This window comes from Vanacampus margaritifer, chromosome 11 (genome assembly GCF_051991255.1).
Source record: "Vanacampus margaritifer isolate UIUO_Vmar chromosome 11, RoL_Vmar_1.0, whole genome shotgun sequence".
In the NCBI taxonomy this organism is placed as follows: Eukaryota; Metazoa; Chordata; class Actinopteri; order Syngnathiformes; family Syngnathidae; genus Vanacampus; species Vanacampus margaritifer.
Window position 1 is genome coordinate 12,793,654 of NC_135442.1, and position 17,786 is coordinate 12,811,439.

At 46.0% G+C, this 17,786-nt stretch overlaps 3 protein-coding genes across 16 annotated transcripts in view; 2 read left to right on the plus strand and 1 right to left on the minus strand.

Moving 5' to 3' along the window:
• Positions 1–13,056, plus strand: part of bcl9 (BCL9 transcription coactivator) — a 34,650-nt gene extending 21,594 nt beyond the window's left edge. For both annotated transcript variants that reach the window (XM_077579067.1, XM_077579066.1), the window contains exons 3-10: positions 1,469–1,926; positions 4,434–4,747; positions 5,689–5,796; positions 5,910–6,096; positions 6,465–6,558; positions 6,662–8,837; positions 9,671–9,943; positions 10,656–13,056. In XM_077579067.1, coding sequence (XP_077435193.1) covers positions 1,646–1,926; positions 4,434–4,747; positions 5,689–5,796; positions 5,910–6,096; positions 6,465–6,558; positions 6,662–8,837; positions 9,671–9,943; positions 10,656–11,695 — 4,473 coding nt within the window. In that variant the 5' untranslated portion in view covers positions 1,469–1,645 and the 3' untranslated portion in view covers positions 11,696–13,056. The remainder of the gene's footprint in view (positions 1–1,468; positions 1,927–4,433; positions 4,748–5,688; positions 5,797–5,909; positions 6,097–6,464; positions 6,559–6,661; positions 8,838–9,670; positions 9,944–10,655) is intronic.
• A 455-nt stretch (positions 13,057–13,511) lies between these two features.
• On the minus strand, positions 13,512–17,453 carry acp6 (acid phosphatase 6, lysophosphatidic). 5 transcript variants are annotated; one of them, XM_077579069.1, is made up of 11 exons: positions 17,289–17,453; positions 16,361–16,559; positions 16,145–16,273; positions 15,919–16,049; positions 15,757–15,836; positions 15,584–15,671; positions 15,373–15,505; positions 15,196–15,296; positions 15,000–15,092; positions 14,302–14,467; positions 13,512–14,223 (listed from the first exon to the last, which is right to left on the minus strand). In XM_077579069.1, the coding sequence occupies exons 2-11, from the start codon at positions 16,547–16,549 to the stop codon at positions 14,089–14,091; spliced, it is 1,245 nt and encodes a 414-aa protein (XP_077435195.1). In that variant the 5' UTR covers positions 16,550–16,559; positions 17,289–17,453; the 3' UTR covers positions 13,512–14,088. The 5 variants fall into 5 exon arrangements, with proteins under 5 accessions (XP_077435195.1, XP_077435196.1, XP_077435197.1 ...); XM_077579070.1 differs by having other exon boundaries at positions 17,273–17,412; XM_077579071.1 differs by lacking the exon at positions 17,289–17,453 and adding an exon at positions 16,908–17,256.
• LOC144060007 (gap junction alpha-8 protein-like) overlaps positions 16,470–17,786 on the plus strand; it is a 32,191-nt gene continuing 30,874 nt past the window's right edge. For 2 of the 9 annotated variants that reach the window (XM_077579076.1, XM_077579074.1), the window contains exon 1: positions 16,887–17,117. Coding sequence is in view for 1 of the 9 variants with exons in the window: in XM_077579074.1 (XP_077435200.1) it covers positions 17,070–17,117 (48 nt within the window). In the remaining 8 variants the exon portion in view is untranslated. Of the gene's footprint in view, positions 16,581–16,677; positions 16,779–16,885; positions 17,118–17,786 lie in introns of those variants that run through there. The other 7 variants (XR_013295821.1, XM_077579075.1, XM_077579078.1 and 4 more) reach the window with 6 other exon arrangements.

The window sequence follows — 17,786 nt, forward strand, 5'->3', positions numbered from 1 at the left end:
TTTCCACCTTAACAGTAACAAAATTTTATTTTATACTCTCAACTTTTATAGATATAAATAGACTTTTTTATGTCATGATTAGTGGAAAGACTTTTGACCCCAAAGAATGTTGAGGCTGTGCAAGTACTGTGTGATCTAACTTACTACTTGCTTAATGCAAGTAATCGCTTGACTCAACTTCCTTGATGTTTGCTACACTAACTTGGTAGGCTTGTTTGAAATTATAGGTTAACATTTGAGACATGCATGTATAGTTGCCATCAGACAGAATCTTCAAAACCATTATTTTGTTCCCCAGGAAATTATTACTTTTGACACGATCGGTTAATAATTTGTTAGAATAAATAAATACATAAATAAAAACGGCTCTTGTGGGAACTGGCCAAAATTTTTGACTATGCACAATAGAGGGCTTCTGACAGTCCGACAATGACTCACTCCTCTTCTTGGAAGCATGTATTGTACTTTGTCAGTTTGTCAGAAGTTTTCATTGTGTCGACAAACTATTCGACATCATTCTTAGCAGCTCTGGCTGCTTTTGTAAACTAGCTCCACCCTATTCACAGCCATGTTTGTTCGTACAAGCAGTGTACTGTATGTCAGGGAGCTATCAAAAAAAGTCTGTCAAATTAAGACATTTTAGTAATTGATTATAGAGGGGAGTTTGTAGAGTTTGCAAGATTTGAATGTAGCCTCACTGTAGTCTCAAAGCCGCACCCCTCTCACCAACATTGTGCACTGTAAGAATGTACACGGTAAGAACAAGCCGTTCTTAGTCACGACTGCTGCGTTGCTAACATGCCTTTTTAATAATGAAGTGTTTTGTGTTGTTAGCTTTGTTTTGGCTCAAGAGCTGTTCAATTCTTTCTTTTTAACTTTTGTTGTTGTTAACCGGAGGTAAGGAAGCCACAAGTGCATGGCAACACACCTCGGTCACATCTTCTGTCTCTGCAGTCTTCTCTGATTATGGTTATTCTTGTCAAGGTGCTGTGCGTTTTACAATCCAATCATCCAACCATTTTCTGAACCGCTTATATATAATTAAAATAAAATTTGAGGCATAAGATAAGGCCAGAGGGAGGATGACATCTTAACAGTGGTCAAAGTGGTCTAAAAAGCCAAAGAGAAAGCATTTTTTTTTTTTGAATTCTCTGAATGGTTGTCGACATTAGTGTCTCACATGATCTTCATGCTGAAAGTGTTATAATAAAAAGCCATAGAAAAAGCAAAATGCATGCTAAAAAAATAATTTTGATGCTTGCTTAGGTGTTGTGTGACATCATATGGCGGCCTGTCAAATCTATTTTCTTTCATCTTTAGAAGCATATTTGTCTGTCATGTTCCGAATGCAATGTTCTGTATCAACTTGAGAGGTTCTACTACCGTTGTATTTAGTTTTGCTCAGACTAAAGTCTCCTTTTCCATTTTTGTTAACAACCTCTTTTTTTCTCCCTCTCTTTCTCAACAGTGTGCCCAAGGGCCATTGAAAGCCCCCTTGAGGAGTTTCATAAATACACAGTGAACGAGAAAAGACTCCTGGACTATTGTTATTGTTTTTACACATTTTCTCTTTCGCACAAACACACCACACACAAACAAACAGGGGCGGGCGCACACACTCACATAGACAAGGACGTGAGGGAGAATGTTGGAGGTCCAAGAGGAGAGGCCAGCGGCGGCAGGTACAGCAGCGACACATTTTAGCAAGAAGGAGCGCGGCAAGAAGGAGCGAGAGGAGGCCAAGGACGGACGGGGGAACCTCAGCAACCTCGGCAATCCCGGCTCCAGGAACGTCCGTGCCAAGGCGCCGCTCGCACACGGGGGCAGTCCCCACCAGCACCTCACTTCGCCCTGTTCGGTCGTCCTGGTAACCCCATCAATGCACTCCAATAGGCTAAAAAACTCCCCATCCACCAACACACAAAGGTGAGTGGGGCTCGAGCATTTAAGGATGCTGGGCCATGACTTTGACTTTATAACCATGCATTTCTTTTTATGAAATTTAGCATAGCGTATTTATCTGCTAAGTGCGTTGAGGAAGTACATGTAACATATTTGAATTTTCTTAAACTGAAAATGGAAGAAATGTGGAGCTGGTCCACGTTTATAGCAGTAAAAGCATCCATTTTGGGGTTTTCTTCCCACATCCCTACATACATGTTAGGTTCCATTGTACTCAATTGTTTGTAGGTGTGACTGTGAGGGTGAATGCTTGTCTGTATGTGCCCTATGATTGGCTGGTGGCCATTTTAGGGTGTACCCACAGCTGGGATAAGCTCCAGTTCACCCGTGGCCCTAATCAGGACAAACACTATAGAAAATGGATGGATGGACATCAGTGAGAGTTCACTGATGTTGCAGGGCTCTAGACTGAGACCAATTTGGATGCTCGGGCACATGCAATTCTCAACTGTATGCCTTAAAAAATATGTAATTTAGGCCTTTTGTAGACTGAACAAGCAACATTAGCATGATCATGTTTTTGTTCATGTTATAGTCCCTTTCTAAACACTGAAGAAAATGTTGCGTCTCAAGCTCATGTTATGTTTTATTTAAAAAAGGACAATCTATCTTTTTTTCATTGGCAATTTGCATTGTTTTTTTGTTTCGAAAAGAGGCGGGATCAGTGCCATTGAATCTAAAAAATACCAACCGATATAATGTGCTTTATCTTTGACCAAATGGCAAGTTTTGCTGTATCATATGGCCTGGAGGAAAGTGCTCTAAATTGGAGTATTTAAGGTCGGAAAAAAAGACAGTTGTGAGCAATGAGTCAAAAGGGCTCTATGGTATTTTCTTCTTGTAGGATAATAGTAGTAAAATTGAGTTCAGGTCCAACCTCAGCATGTCCTTGTGGCCTCATGTGTGATCCGGAGATGTCCCTGAGTTCAGGGAGTGCATTGTCGTTGGAACTTTTCCCTGCAAACTCATGCTTGAGTCTCTGGAAACAGCTGTCTGGACTGCCAAAACTCTCCCTGGCGCTCCCCTGCTTTTCTACTCGCAGCAGCCCCATGTGTTTGTACATATAGTGAGCAAGGCTGCGGTTGTGCTTTTTGGACTTGTTGGCATTCGTTTCACACTGCTTGTACAAGTGTGTACGAGGGCAAGCGGGAGGGAGGGATTAGGGTGTGGCAAGAAAGTTCTCTGAAAGTTGGATTTGTCCTGCTCGACGAGACTGAGCTGCTTTCATAGTGAGCTAGTAAGACAGCAGTCATTTCTACAGGGCCGATGTCTGCAATGTTGTATTCTTTCCATGGAGCGCTGTAGATGAGGTAGAACATAAGCTTTTACGGTTAGAAGCTTTATGTACCGTATGGAAAAAAAAAAAACGACATTGAGCCCTCCACTCCATTCAGCTGGCCGATTTAATCGATATATTTAGCATTCAATGACCCAAAAATAAGTTACATGTTTTTTTATTAATTTGCCATTTAATCGGTTATCATAATTTTGTTCTGCCCAATCTCAGGATCAGGTTTAAAAAAAAAAAACCTCCATATCGGTCAGCTCCTATTAATGACTAGGTAACCTCATGTCAATGTAGTGGTTATGATGTCTGCCTCCCCTTTGAGGGGTCACAGCTTTGAGTCTCTGTTCAGGCCAGCCCTTGTGAAGTTAGCATTTTTTTCCTGTGCTTGTTTGGGCTTTCTCAGCTTCTTCCCACATTTCAAAAATATGCACATTACGTCAGTTGAAGACCCTAAATAGTCCAGAGGTGTGCCCTGTAATTGTCTGGCGATCAGTCCAGACTCCAGGGTATAACCCAGCTATCACCCAAAGTAATCTGAGATGGGTTGCCAACATAAAATAGATGGATTGGTTAGAGGGCTGTACATCTCTCCAATAAATGACTATTTGATATGTACAGCATCTTGACACTTCGGGTGTGATTCAAGGGCGGTTTATTTTGGAACTATAAGTGGAATTATTGGATTCGGTTGATTCAATAGGATTACAATTCGGTTTGATATGGTATGACTGAGTTTGAGAGGGTATGATTGAATGACATTCTTGTCATTTTACAATTTCTATGAACTTGTCAGTAGGCTACTGTAAATGTGGCATTTCCTTCACGGATATATCTCTCCAATAAAAGACAATTTGATGTGTATCTCAATATATTTTACACCCCTAAAGAGTTACCTTGCTTGCTTTCTACCATCTTTGTTTTTGTTAAAGTGACTTGAACACAGTCCTATCTGGAACACTGTGCAATCTCCTATTTTCGAATAGACAATAATCTAACTAGGAATAATCAATCACATGACTCACACAATATTTTGCTATTTAGACTCTGGAGGCGTTACGTATGCTACCTGAAAATTGTCTTAATCTCCGAATCAGGGACTTCCACTCTTTGTTTCCCCATTTGTGTTCATGCTCATGCATAACTGATTAAATATTATTGCTCTTATTTGTCTTTCTCGCATCAGCCCTAAACCTAAGACGGAGGCCATGGTACGCTCACCTCCCGTCATGTCCCCCTCCACTGCCTCCCAGATGGACTCTAAAATGCCCAATCAGGGTAAGCCAGGGAGCGCTGGCAGCCAATCGCAGCCCTCGCCCTGCGATCCCAAGACCCTGGGTGCCAAAGGAGCACAAAGCGTGGCAGGGGGTATCGGGCTGAAGAATGGCCAGAGCTTGACCTCTGGCCCCAGCTCCAAAGTGAAAGTGAAAAGGGAGCGAAGCACATCGGTGGAATCGTTCGAACAGACGGAGAGCGGAACGCCCACCAGTGAGGAAAAAGGTAAGGCATCTTATAATGGCCGCTTGATTCATGTTGAGCAGGTTTCAGGGGCCGGTATTACTCAGAGGCCTTGTAAAGATTTGCTGTCAGCACCTATGATTTTATAGGTAAATTATACCACCTTTCTTTGTAATGAAGCTTTTAACTGCTCACCGTTGGAAGAACAGAACAAAATCTGCAATGCTTGAATGCTGTTTTGTCTGTAACTCATGCTGACCCGATGTCATATCCAGTAGCTTTAGACGATTACCTCTTATTGAGGGTGGACATAATAATAGCACAATCGATCTGTGAGTGAAATGTTGATGAATTGCCTTTTGAAAACATTTGTGACAAAATGAAGTGCACTATTTGGCCTCGCTGTTGACCGAATCTCAATTAGTTTGCTGTCTAAATAAGAATAGCTTGCGTGACATTAGCTATTAAGAGTTGAGCAACACCCAGAGTTATTTAAAGGAAATACTTGACTATCAGGAAACTGAATGATGTTGACTTTATTATTGGAACCTGATTGTTTGTCTTGGATTGTTTCATTGTTGTGGGCTCAAACAGTTTTTCATATAACATTTACGGTATGACTTTACTACTGCGTTGGCATAGGCTATTGATGGGCTGTGTCACATTTCGACTTGTATACAAATTTGGGTTACGTTGTGTAACGGAACTCCCTCGTAAAAACGAGGTCCCCTTGCTGGTTTACTGTTAACTGTATGTTAAAGATCTCAATCATTTCGGCCATTGTAATGCGTGCAAAAGTTGAATCGAAGCAACTGGAATCTTGGTTGCTGAAAGGTTAATTCAGTTGTCTTGATTTAACTTTTGTGGATTTTCTGTTTATTCTGTACCACTCTAAAACTTACTGTATATACACATGCCTGCCTCTCATTCTTACTCACATTGCCATGTGTAAGATCACTTTTTTTTCTCCTGTGTTTGTGCAGACAGTAGCAGGGTGAAAAGGATGTGTGTGGCAGAGAGGAGGCAGCCTTACAGTGGAGCCGACTGGTGCTCCGGGGGAGAAAGTGACGAAGATGACAAAGGATTCTTCAGTAAGTGTGCTTCCAAGCATGTGTTGGTAGTCCATCTGTTGATCAATTCCACGCATTACTGCATTGCAACACGTCCTGAAGCCACGTCGTCTCGTCCTGTTGTCTTTCTGCAGACTGTAACTCCAGTGACGTGAAGCCACCAGATTCTGTCACCCATTCTACCTCCAACGCTGGACTCAGTCGCTCCTCCACGCCCTCCCACAATTTACTGGGAGGCCAGGGCTCTACGACGGAACCCGCTAGTGGCCAGAAACCAGGCAACAAACTCGTCTATGTCTTCACCACAGAGATGGCTAACAAGTAAGGAAGCCTGAAGTAACACGACTCTTTCTCTGAAAGTGTGCGGCGGCATTGATGACTGGACTGAAAGATGGCTGGAGTGTGTCACTTACTTGGTGCAATGAGTACAAAAAAAAAAAGCAGTGGAACATAAGGAAGTGTTAAACTAGAGTGTTAACAATTATATTGATTACAGAAGCAAATGGAAATTAAATCCTGATGCCAATAAAGACCAAATATTTTCCCACAATGGACTCTCTAAGCGGATGTGCATATAAAGTGGTCGGCTGTATTCTAATGCCATGATCACCGCCCTATCCACTGCCACTTGAATACAAATCATATATTTGTCTCTGTTTGCTGATGTCTGCTTTTCTTCTTGTCTTCAGGGCAGCTGATGCAGTTTTGACTGGCCATACAGAAAACATCATCACCTTCCACATGAAAAACATCTCCAACAGCAAAGACAAAGCTCACCTCCTGGTAAAAACCTCCTAATATCCAATACGTCGACATCTTCACCTCTCTAATCATGTTTTAGTTCTAACCGTGTTTTCTTTTTTCTTTTCTTTTTTGTTAACTGAAGAACAATGCAGCAAACGCCCTCCGAAATGACTCCAAGCCTTCCCAGCAAACGCCGTCCCATGGCCAAGATCAGAGCCACCAGCCTGGATCCAAGCCGTCCTTAACGGGCATAGCGGAGCCGCCCCAACCCCAGTCCGCAAACCAGGGAAGCCAGTCTGGCGTTCTTCCACAGGATGGCTCGTCAGCCGCAGGCATCGAATCAAAGAATCTTCCCGGCGGTAGCCCCAGCAACAACGCAGGCCCAGTTGATCAGACACCCATGAGTCAACCTGAGGCAGGCCTCAATGCTCCCATAGCAGGTGAAGTAGGGCAGGGCGTGGGCCCCGGGGGGCCGGGTCTAACGCCCCAGCAGCAGCAGCAACAGTTGGCTCAGGAGCTTTTAAATATGGAGGCCAACACAGAAGGTTTATCCCAAGAGCAGTTGGAGCATCGCCAGCGCTCTCTGCAGACATTGCGAGACATCCAGCGCATGCTTTTTCCAGATGACCGTGACGCACCACCCCCTGGGCCTCCACAGTCTCATGGTGGGCCCCACGATGGAGGCCCTGACGGTCCTCCACGGAGGTCCGAACCAGGCCCGTTACAGGCCATGATGGCACAATCTCAAAGCCTTGGACCACCAGGTGGGCCAGGAGGACCTCGCCCACAAGGTCCACCCTTTGGACCTCCCCACGGGCCAAGGGACATGCCCCCTTTTCCGCAGGATGAAATGGGTCCCCACATGGGGGGCCCGGGTGGCTGTGGAGACGGTGATCAAATGACCCCAGAACAGGTAGCGTGGTTGAAGTTACAGCAAGAGTTTTATGAGGAGAAGCGAAAGAAACAAGAAATGCAACATCGGCCGCTTCCTCCAGACATGATGATGCACCCCCACGGTCCACGTGGCATGATACGAGGACCTCCGCCGCCCTACCAGATGGGCCCAGGAGAGATGTGGGGAGGACCGAGTGGGCCACAAGACCCTTACCCTGAACGCATGGCCATGGGCCCTGGCCCCGGCCCAAGAGGCATGCCCCCCCACATGCAGAGGATGCCTGGCTTCTCAGGAATGATCAATCCTGAGATGGAAGGACCCCCACGGCCCGGAATGGGCTGGCCTGACGACATGCCGCCTCGCATGGGAGACGCACGAGGGTTTCCTGGTGGTCCGGGGCCCATGTTTTCTGGCCCCGGTGGTCGAGGGGAGCGCTTCCCAAACCCTCAGTCAGTCCAAGAAGCCATGTTCCACCAAGGTATGGGAGGAGAGAAAAGCCTTCCCCCTGGTATGATGATGGAAATGCAAAGGATGATGGGACACCAAAGAGGTGGAATGGAACCAGGAAATGGCATGGGTATGTTTCCAAGAATGCCCGGTGACGGTCCTATGAGCCCATCGTCGAGGCTCCAGGCAATGGGGAGTCGAGAAATGGGTCCGGAGTTTGGCATGGGTCCTGGTCCAGGGCCTGGACCTCACATGCACCCTTCCAAGCTACGAGATCCTCCAATGAACATGAGTCCAGATGAGATGATGAGAATGAGAGGAGGCCCTCCGATGGAAAACATGGTTGGGCAAGGCAGGGCAATGCAAGGGCCGCCCTTCTCTGAGCATCCACAACCCGGAGACTTTCCAATGGGGCCTGGGCGACCTTTCCCAGGGGGTCCCGGAGGAATGAGGGGCCCGCACGGAGAGCAACAGTTTGGCCCAGAACACAGAGCCACACCAACGGGAGGTAATGGTCGCATGAACCACCTGCCCCTCAATGCTGGCCCTCCACAGGGTCAAAGAGGGCGCAAGCCAGCAGATCTGAATGTCCAAGCAGGTGGGGGCAACTCTCCCAGCGTCAACCCACTCAAGTCACCTCCTCTGAGGCAGGTGCAGTCTCCCATGATGGGCTCACCCTCTGGAAACCTCAAATCACCTCAGACACCGTCCCAGCTGGCTGGCATGCTCACGGGTGCAGGAGGCCCCCAGGCCCCTCCAGCACCCCCTTCGTCGGCGCCAATGAAGTCACCGCACTCCATGATGGGATCGGCAGGAGCCTCCCCCGTTCACATGAGGTCTCCGTCTCTTCCCAATCCCTCGCCGGGATGGGCCTCCTCACCAAAACCGCCCATGCAGAGTCCTGGAGTGCCGCAACAAGGTGGCAAGCCGCCTCTCAGCCTCACCTCACCAAACATGATGGGGAACATGGAGCAAGGTAGAGTACACTTGTGCAATAGAAGCATGTTTATAGTTGAACACAGATAAATGTGCAAATAATACATGAATTGCGCAAATTTTACGAGACAAATTAGTTGCCGTGACAACTGCTGCTTCTACGTTCTTTTTGCGGTTAGCAAATACTATTGGTGCATTACGGCCACCTTTTTAGCTTGCTAAATAACCAGCAGTAATGCAACAACTACTTCTTCCATTTCTTTTTCTACTTTCTTGTGGCAGTTGGCAAATACTTTTGGTGCATTCCCACCACATTCTGGCCACCCACGCTAATGCACCAAAAGTATTTGCTATCCGTCAAAAGAAACGAAACACGATTTGGGAACGGGGCTCTTGGTGGCAGTTCGAGCTCAAATTTTAATATATACGAGTCACAACTGAGTCCAAGTCAAAAGACCAGACAAACTATGAAAAAAGTGTAAAATGTGGTAAAATCATTATCATGTAGTTGGAGACTCATACATCATGTTAAAAAAAAATACAACAATTAATATTAATCACTTCATCCCAGACAAGTAAATATTCACACTCAATGTCGAGTCTTCAGTGCGCTTAACATGTATGTTTTTACACAATTTATACATAAAAATATTGGCCTTAAAATATTATGAAATACATTATCTGACTGGTCCTGTTTTGAGACACTTGCCCATACTCTACCAATGGCACGTCTTAATCACAAGTTCACAGTCCACTGCCTCCATCTTGTGGTTGTACAGTTTACCACATTGTCACAACTGCCAACATATAAAAAAACACTATGCCAGCAAATCCTAATGTTTGATTCATGTTTTTTGTACTCGCACCATGCAGGTGGTAATGGCCCTGCCTCTGCCCCGCCTTCGTCCGGCGCGCCGTCTGGCCCAATGTCCCTCCCGGGCAACGTGCCATCGGGCAGCCCTTACACCATCCCGCCCGAGCCCACTCTCTCCCAGAATCCGCTCTCCATCATGATGTCGCGCATGTCCAAGTTTGCCATGCCCAGCTCCACGCCGCTCTATCATGACGCCATCAAGACGGTTGCCAGTTCCGATGACGACTCGCCCCCAGCTCGCTCCCCGAACCTGCCTTCTGTCAACAACAACGGTAATGTTGTAGTATAACAACAAATGTAATCACCCAAGGCACATAATTGTCATTACAAGAATTTAATTGCAAACTTAACAAATATCACAAAAGTATATAGGTTGCCATTTTTTAAGTGATCCTATTTTTTTGGGGGGATTTTACATCTTATGTTAATGCTCTCATATGTGGGAAAGGAGAGCCACAGTTGCACTTTTTAGCCATTTATTGCACGTTGGGTGAACAATTAAGCACACAAACACAAGAGCTGCTATCGGCCAAAGCTCAAGCAAAGACACGCTCGGCAACATCATATACCTGCCCCCGTCTTTTACACAGAGACTACCGCTTTTCTATACATGTTATGCATGCTTTTTTGTGTTCAAATTACAATTTGTTTTAAAAAGTATTTTAATAAGTTGAAGTGTGTATATACAAACATTATTTGTATATACATTAGATACTGAAATAATGAGCCGTCTCAATTTATTGACTGTGCGTGCATGGCAAAGACTTCGTGTGCATTCAAAGGATAATTGTGAAAATTCTGCCACCTAGTGGAAGAGCAATTAGTTGTTCTTTCTATTACTATATGTTACTGGCAATTAAATATAAACACATGTATATTATTCGGAATAAAGTCAAATTCCATCATCACATCACAGAAGAAAGCTTATTGTTGTAGTATGAATGGCTTGTGCTAACTATCATTTATTTTGTGTCTGTCAACAAGGTATGCCAATGAACCACCAAGGCAATCCCCGCATGATGGGACCTGGTAACTCCGGACCCATGCCAGCCCTCAGCCCCCTCGGTATGAACCCAATGGGATCCCAGCCCCTCTCACACGGAATGCCCCCGCAAATGCCCTCTCCTAATGCCCCCAACATGGGCCCCGGTATGATGCCTCACGGCATGATGATCCCCTCTAATCCGCAAGACCCCGGGATGGTCAACCCCCAAATGATGCCCCAGGGACGTCTGGGTTATGCCCACCGAAACCAGGGCTACCCGCTGACCCAGTCTCCGTCCCAGCAGGGCCCCTTCTCCCCGCACAACGGGCCCGGGCACCAAGGTTTCCCCGGTCATCCCATGGGCTTCCAGGGAGAAGGCGGGCCAATGGGAGGACGGATGGGGAACATGCCTCATGGGGGCGGGCCGGATGGGGGCATGTGTAAGCCGAACACGCCCGGAGGACCCGAGTTCAACAACATGCAAGGCGGCTTCAGCGAGGCGGACCTTCACGAGGTGATGCGACCGGGAGCGTCGGGCATCCCTGAGTTCGACCTGTCTAGGATTATCCCGTCGGAAAAGCCCAGCCAGACTCTGTCCTACTTCCCTCGCGGCGGAGGGGATAACCCCGGAGGCAAACCCTCGCACCCCTCCGGCTTCCCCATGCAGGCCATGATGGGCGATGGCCCCCCGAGAATGGGAATGCCCATGCAGGGGATGGGGGGGATGCCGGGGGGGCCCGGCGGGGGGATGGGTCCCCAAGACATGCCAATAGGCAACCCCGGCCACAACTCCATGCGCCCGCCGGGGTTCATGGGCCAAGGCATGATGGGCCACCAACCCAGGATGATATCTCCGGGCGGCCCCGGGGGAATGATGCAGGGACGGCAAATGGCCCACCCTGGCCCGGGTGGCTCCCCTAACATGATGATGTCACTGCAGGGCATGGGCGGCCCGCCGCAGCAGACAATGATGATGGGGGGCCAGATGAGGCCGCGTGACATGGACATGGGCTTCAGTCCGGGCCCTGGAATGTTCTAATCCGGAAACTTTGTATCTAGAATGTTCTGGGACGGCGTAAGAGGTCTTTGTACATGGGAGGCGTTAAGTGAGGAAGTATTATCCAAAAACGGTGGATGTACCCTGGAATCAACTGAACGGAGACACCCGCTCACGTCGCGCTCGTGGACTGCGGGGACTTTTTCCCATGGAGGTGGGAGTACCTTTTTGCCACAAGAACAATTTTGACTTATGAACTTCAGAATGTATGGAATTGTTGTGCATTGATTTTGCAAAAAAAAAAGAAAAAAATAACTGTTTTCGTGTTTTTTGGGGGACGTCTCATGAGGAGGAATCAACCTTGCTCTAAGTCAGTATAGAGATGCTACAGTACATGTCCATCTTATTTTTTTTCCTTCTCCGAATTAAGAACAAAACAAAATCATGGATGCGGTATGGAACAGGATCGAGAAGAATTAGGGCTTTGCGAGGACTTGGGTAGAATTCCATCTTGTCTCCATTGTTTTTGACTGTTTCTGTACAGTACATACATGTGAGTGTGTAGTATGAGTGTGTGTGTGCGCGCGCGCGTGTGTGTATAGGCATTCTATCAGTGACCTCTCGACTCCTCTTACCTGACTTTACTTAGGGGGGGGCGGAGGAAGTGTCCCTCCCCTTAAAAAAAAAAAAATACTGTACTGTTTACCATTGGTGGGCTATTCGAATATTAGTCTATTTTAATTTCCTTTGTAACTCCAGTGTATAACAAACCAAACTATGACCTCATTAAGATAATAGTATTATTAAAAAAAAGAAAGAAAAAGCACAAACATGGACCGCCTGCGGAAAGCGTTGTCTTTATTTTTAACCACATGAAGTGTGTGTGTAAGGGGGGTGGGGGGAGAGAACCTGAGGGGCTTTGCAGCACACAATACCACACATTACTACAATTTGTGCTCCAAAACTTCCAGGACTTCTTTAGCCAGCCTATTGCTAATACCCAGATGTGCTTATATGTGTGTTCTTGTTCCCGTTTTCACTTTTCTTTTGTTTTTCGACTCTTGTTGACTCTGGGTAAATCATTCCCACAGCAATAATCCATCCCCTCCTTCCTCCCCCATCCCTCCAATGGTCCGCAGAGTGGAGTGGGTTCAATGCTGAATCGAGGTATGCCAGGTAACATAGAACTAGAGCTAGCTAGATCTGGTGTAACGATAAGAAAAGCGAGGCCGCGAGTGAGACGGCAATGTAAACGCGCACTGCTTTTTACCATCCAGTTGACTTCCTCTCTCTTTTTCTCTGTTGTATAAGCTTGTCATGTGTTTCTCCGTTGGCTTTGGTGCAAATAGTCTACCAGGGCTGTGGTGATGGACTACAAATAAAAGATATTGTTTTGGTATATACATGTTGTCCGTTGCGTGTATGTGTGGCTGGACAGTATGTTGTGGCTCTCTCAGATGCTCGCCAAAGATCTTCACCCCTCAATTTTCTTTGCGTGATTAACTTTGTCATCATTTTTTTAGGGTACCAGTGATGGTAGCCGTAGAACAGGAAATGGAACTTGAGGCGACGGGAAAACATCTGGTTGCCCAGTGCAATATGATTAGTTGGTGGGTATCAATGAGAGTGGCGAGGAGGGCGACCTCAGCAAAGTCGAGATTGGTGTCCGGCGCTGTGCACTCCAACTCATTGGATACTGGACTAGTGTCTCAGAAATGACGTTCCGATGATGCAAGTGATCCAGGCAACCTCCCAACCCCCCTCGCCCCGGCTGGCGACGCCGCCGGAGCGTCCTAGGTCGTGGAATAAAACCGTATTTTCTTTCAAGGGTTGGTTGCTACACACAGGCACTCAGAGGTAGCTACCGTATGCTTTATTGATCCTGTAGGACAAAAAGTAGATATACACTTTAAGCCATGGCCCGACCGATTACTTTAATTGGCCTATATTTGCTCTTTTTAAATAACTCTTAAAGTCTGAAAATGGCTGGCAATGAAAATTGTTAAATAAAAGACCCCACCCCCCCTACATGAACATGCAACAGAAAACAAAGATGTCAAAGGTTTGATATGGTAAGAATTGTTCTCATTGCTGAAAAGGTGTCCATTGCATCCTAGTTAAAAGGCCAAGTCAGATGTCATCTTTTCAACTGCGAATACGGTGAGTGCATTTTATGCCTTTTCTTTTTTAACAGAACAGGTCTCTGAAAGTTCTGCACTCCTGTTTCCATAATAACACTTGGACAGAATTCTCTCCCTGCTTGTTTATTAAATACAAACACACTGCAATTGACTCATTTTGCACAAGTTCATCTGTGTATAAAATAGTCGTGTCTTCCCCTGAGGAATAAAATGACATTTGGTGTGTCAGCCAAACCAAATCATCTCAAGTGCTAATGTGGAAATAATGTGGAAATGCAACGATAGTGTTCCCGTTCAGAGTTTAGATGTGTCGCCCGTGTTGTTGCAAAGCGACTGGTAGTGTTCAATGCTGAGCGAGTAGGCTGAAAGCACCTTCTGGAATTCCTGCAGGGGGCAGTAGACACCACTGCAGCCAGGAATAAGTCGGTCCTGGAGCGAAGAAACAATATTGGTCCTGATGATGAACAAACACGGCGGTGTGTGATGGTGGCGTCGAGGCACTCGTACCTGGCCCATGTAGGACACTTTGACAAAAGCCTCCTTGGTGCGCCGGTGCTCGTGCAGCTCCAGCGTGATGTCCGAAGCGTACGGCGGCCACTTCATGTCAAAAATACCCAGTGCCATCAGGCACGGGATCAATGTGGTGTCGTGGGCCGAGTACAAGAACAACTTCCTGTTTGACAAATGCAGCCTGACATTAACAGCAGCGAACGTAGGAATATAAAGTAAAGACTATCAATGGTAAAAAAATAATCCATGGAATAAATAGGAATACAAAACGATTTACAGACAGGATTAATGATAACAAATGGAACAGAATGAGGAAAATATACTAACTAAAAGGAATACACTGTAACATTGCTGTCCAATAAGAAGCACGTACCTCCAAAATGTAGGTTATATTATCCAAAATGCTAAGAAAAAAAGTTTTTCCAAATAAAAATAAAAAAGACTGAAATTATAGTTTTGGTTAAAAACGATAATTTAGGTAAATATATTTTAGAAAATAAATTGCACTTTGCATGGATGTACTTGGAGAAAAACCAAATCTTAACAGAAATTTGTGTTCATTCCCTTTAATGGTTATAAATCCTTCAGATGTCCAATTTAAGATTATTTCCAAAACACCCCCCTGCTGACCCTCCCATGAAAAGTTCCAGCCTTTGCGAGCCTACTTGAGCCGTGACGAAATGTGCATGCGTAACCTGTTGGGCTCTGATGAGGTGCCTTGTAGCTTCTCGTCAATGTTACGCAAAAACAGATGCAGCAGAGGTCCCACGCACAACTGCAAGTTCTCCCTGTGGGACGAGAAAAAAAAAAAAAAGATTACTGCATCACGCAGTCCTTGTTGACTCTGATTAGGAGTGATAGAGAGTCATTCATAGCATAACAATGGCTGACCTCTTGCTGGGTTGGTAGCAGTAAAACATCATGTCCACGGCTCTCTGCTCCACTCGGCTTCTCCACGCGGACAGAGCGGGCGGGCACGGCAGGCCGTGAGCCTGACAATACCGGTCAGCAAAATTGCAACTTCATTACAATGATTTTGAAAACGTATTTTGAGCAAGCGAGTGTCACCTCTCTGGCGACCATGTCGTCCCTGATGAGGACGAAGTCCACGTCGGATCTGTCGCGGATGCCCAGCTCGCGCCGGATGCTCTTCAGGTCCGCCGCCATGTCCGGCAGGAGGGTCACCTCTTTCAAGCGGGGGCTGACACGCAAACGCAGTTCTCATTTGATCCTCACCAAAAGACTCGTACAGTTGCCACTTTTGCGTCATGATGCAAACCTGCTCAGCATTCGGAGCAGCTGGCATCCGTGGTAGTTGGGGTACAGAATTTCCGACTCGGCGTCTGTGGTTAATATAGGAACTATTTCTATGCAAGTGGGAAAAACAAAAGTTAAAAAAATGCCGACGAGCCAAGAACAGATGATCAAGTGAGTTGACGTGAATGCGTGTACCTTTTTGTTTTTGCTGGTAAAGCCCTGCCAAAAGGCACTTGGCAGACTCGATGGTTCTTACAATGTTGGTAGAGCGCACACTTGACATGGGGAAATAACAGATTACAATCCGCTGATGGCATTTCCTGTAAATGATGTCATCTTGCTCCAATCCACACTTACCAGACCTCACTGGAGCAGAAGGTCGCACCGAGGAAGGGAGCCTTCTGGACGTATCGGCTCCTCAGCCTCTCGCCCAGCTCGTACAGCTGCTGCATGCCCAAAGTGGTCAGCTGACCCGCAAACACGCCGCCCTAACATGGTCAACAATCAAAAGGAACTTGAAGAGCTCGTGTAGAAAGAAACTTGGCGTCAGTGCTCATCAAACGTGACGAAGGAACCTACTCACGCTAAGCGTATTCTTCCTGTAGCTGTCCTCCAACGGAGATGGAGGTCTGGGCTTCCCCTCCAGGTCCGTCACCACGTAGTTGATGTGTGTGTGAGTCGGAGGCTCCAACAGGGCCGGCACCCATTGCGCCTTTCATAAGAAAATAAGAATATCAAGTAATGTTTTTTTTTTTCCCCTGTGCCGCCGACACATTTGATAATAAAATTAACTTTTTACCTCCAACACATCAGGTATGGATTTAAGCGGAGTACGAGCGCCGTGGCGAAACAGCACTTGAACCAGTTTGAGCTCGTACGGAGACGCTTGCGAGCCGCCATCCGCGTTCCTCTGCCGCCACCACAACACCGAACCGAAGGCGATTGACACGGAGCCGACGACGCCCACTCTGGTCCAAAGTTTCCTCATGGCTGTTATGCTGAAGACAATAAAATGAAAGGTGGGCTTTAGTTTCATAGTTTTTATAAAAACAGTATTTATGAAAACGGCACATTTCAACGCATGTTTTAGTAATAGTTATGTTTTTGTTTTTAAAGCTGCCCTGCCCCTGTGTAGACAGCAAAAATATTCAGCCAGCTGTAAATTAAAAGAAGAAAAGTTTTTATTGTCATTACTGACTGAATTCAACAATGTCCAGGTAAGACTTAACATCTGACAAAGCTAGTATTATTATTACTTAGTGCAGAGGTGCCCAAGTCAGGCTTGTTCTCCGTACACACGATTACTACAAATATGACTTTGCTACTACGTTTGCGTACTTACGTACAAGCATAAGTTACGTCACCAGCGTAATGACGAAACCACGCCGTAAATCGAAAGCGCCCAGTGTAAAATCGCCAAAGTAAGAAGGTATAAAATGTTCCCCGTGTGTACGTAGCATTTGTAGTCGAGGGATGGCGTAACAAACTCTTGACGTTTCTCATCTAAAATGACAGCTCAACTACAAAGCAGTAGTAGTTTGCCAGCATGCAATGTAGTAAGTAAATCGTCAAGTTTTGTTCCCAGCCGGTTCGTTGCTAGCAGGCAGACTGACGATGCTAACGTCAACCTTTTGCGACATGAAAATGAAACTTATTGGCAAGTCAGCCGAGCTAACAATGAGCATATACAAAATGGATACGTTTAACTCACCAAAGCGTCAACTTACTTGAGAGGTAAAAGCTCAAATAAAGACTCGAGTGTAAGCCTTCACCAGAAAGTCACCTCTGCAGCCGGTTGTAATTAAGACATGCCGGGATAGAGCAGAGCGTCACGGTGTACGGCACTTGGTGTCGGTTAGAAAACTACATTTCCCGTCAGGCATACGCTACATTCAATGTTTTCGTCATCTTGAACTTCCCTCCTGTATAACGCATTCTCGTAAACGTGTCCCAAGCAGATTCCTCGAGTGGCATGTAATGATACAAATACAACGTTGCCTACTTCTGAACAGTTGAAATAATGTTATTATTGTCGTCGAACTTGGTCAACACAGTTGTGTGTCACGTGTAACGACATAGCAATAATAGTAATAAAATATTTTCAACAGCTACGTTCACTCTGTGCCAGGCAAGTTATGAATTCCTCATACATGTTACTGATAAATAGTAATGGTGCATTATTATTATTATTTTTTTAACCCATTATTTTTTTTAATAAAATGTAT

Excerpts from the sequence above, each read along its gene's own strand:
- acp6 (XM_077579068.1), bottom strand. The coding sequence starts at position 17,064 with ATGAGAAACGTCAAGAGTTTGTTACGCCATCCCTCGACTACAAATGCT. Across the intron at positions 16,274-16,360 it reads CCATACCTGATGTGTTGGAG|GCGCAATGGGTGCCGGCCCT; the intron begins GTAAAAAGTTAA and ends TTCTTATGAAAG. Across the intron at positions 15,672-15,756 it reads TTACCAGCAAAAACAAAAAG|AAATAGTTCCTATATTAACC; the intron begins GTACACGCATTC and ends CCACTTGCATAG.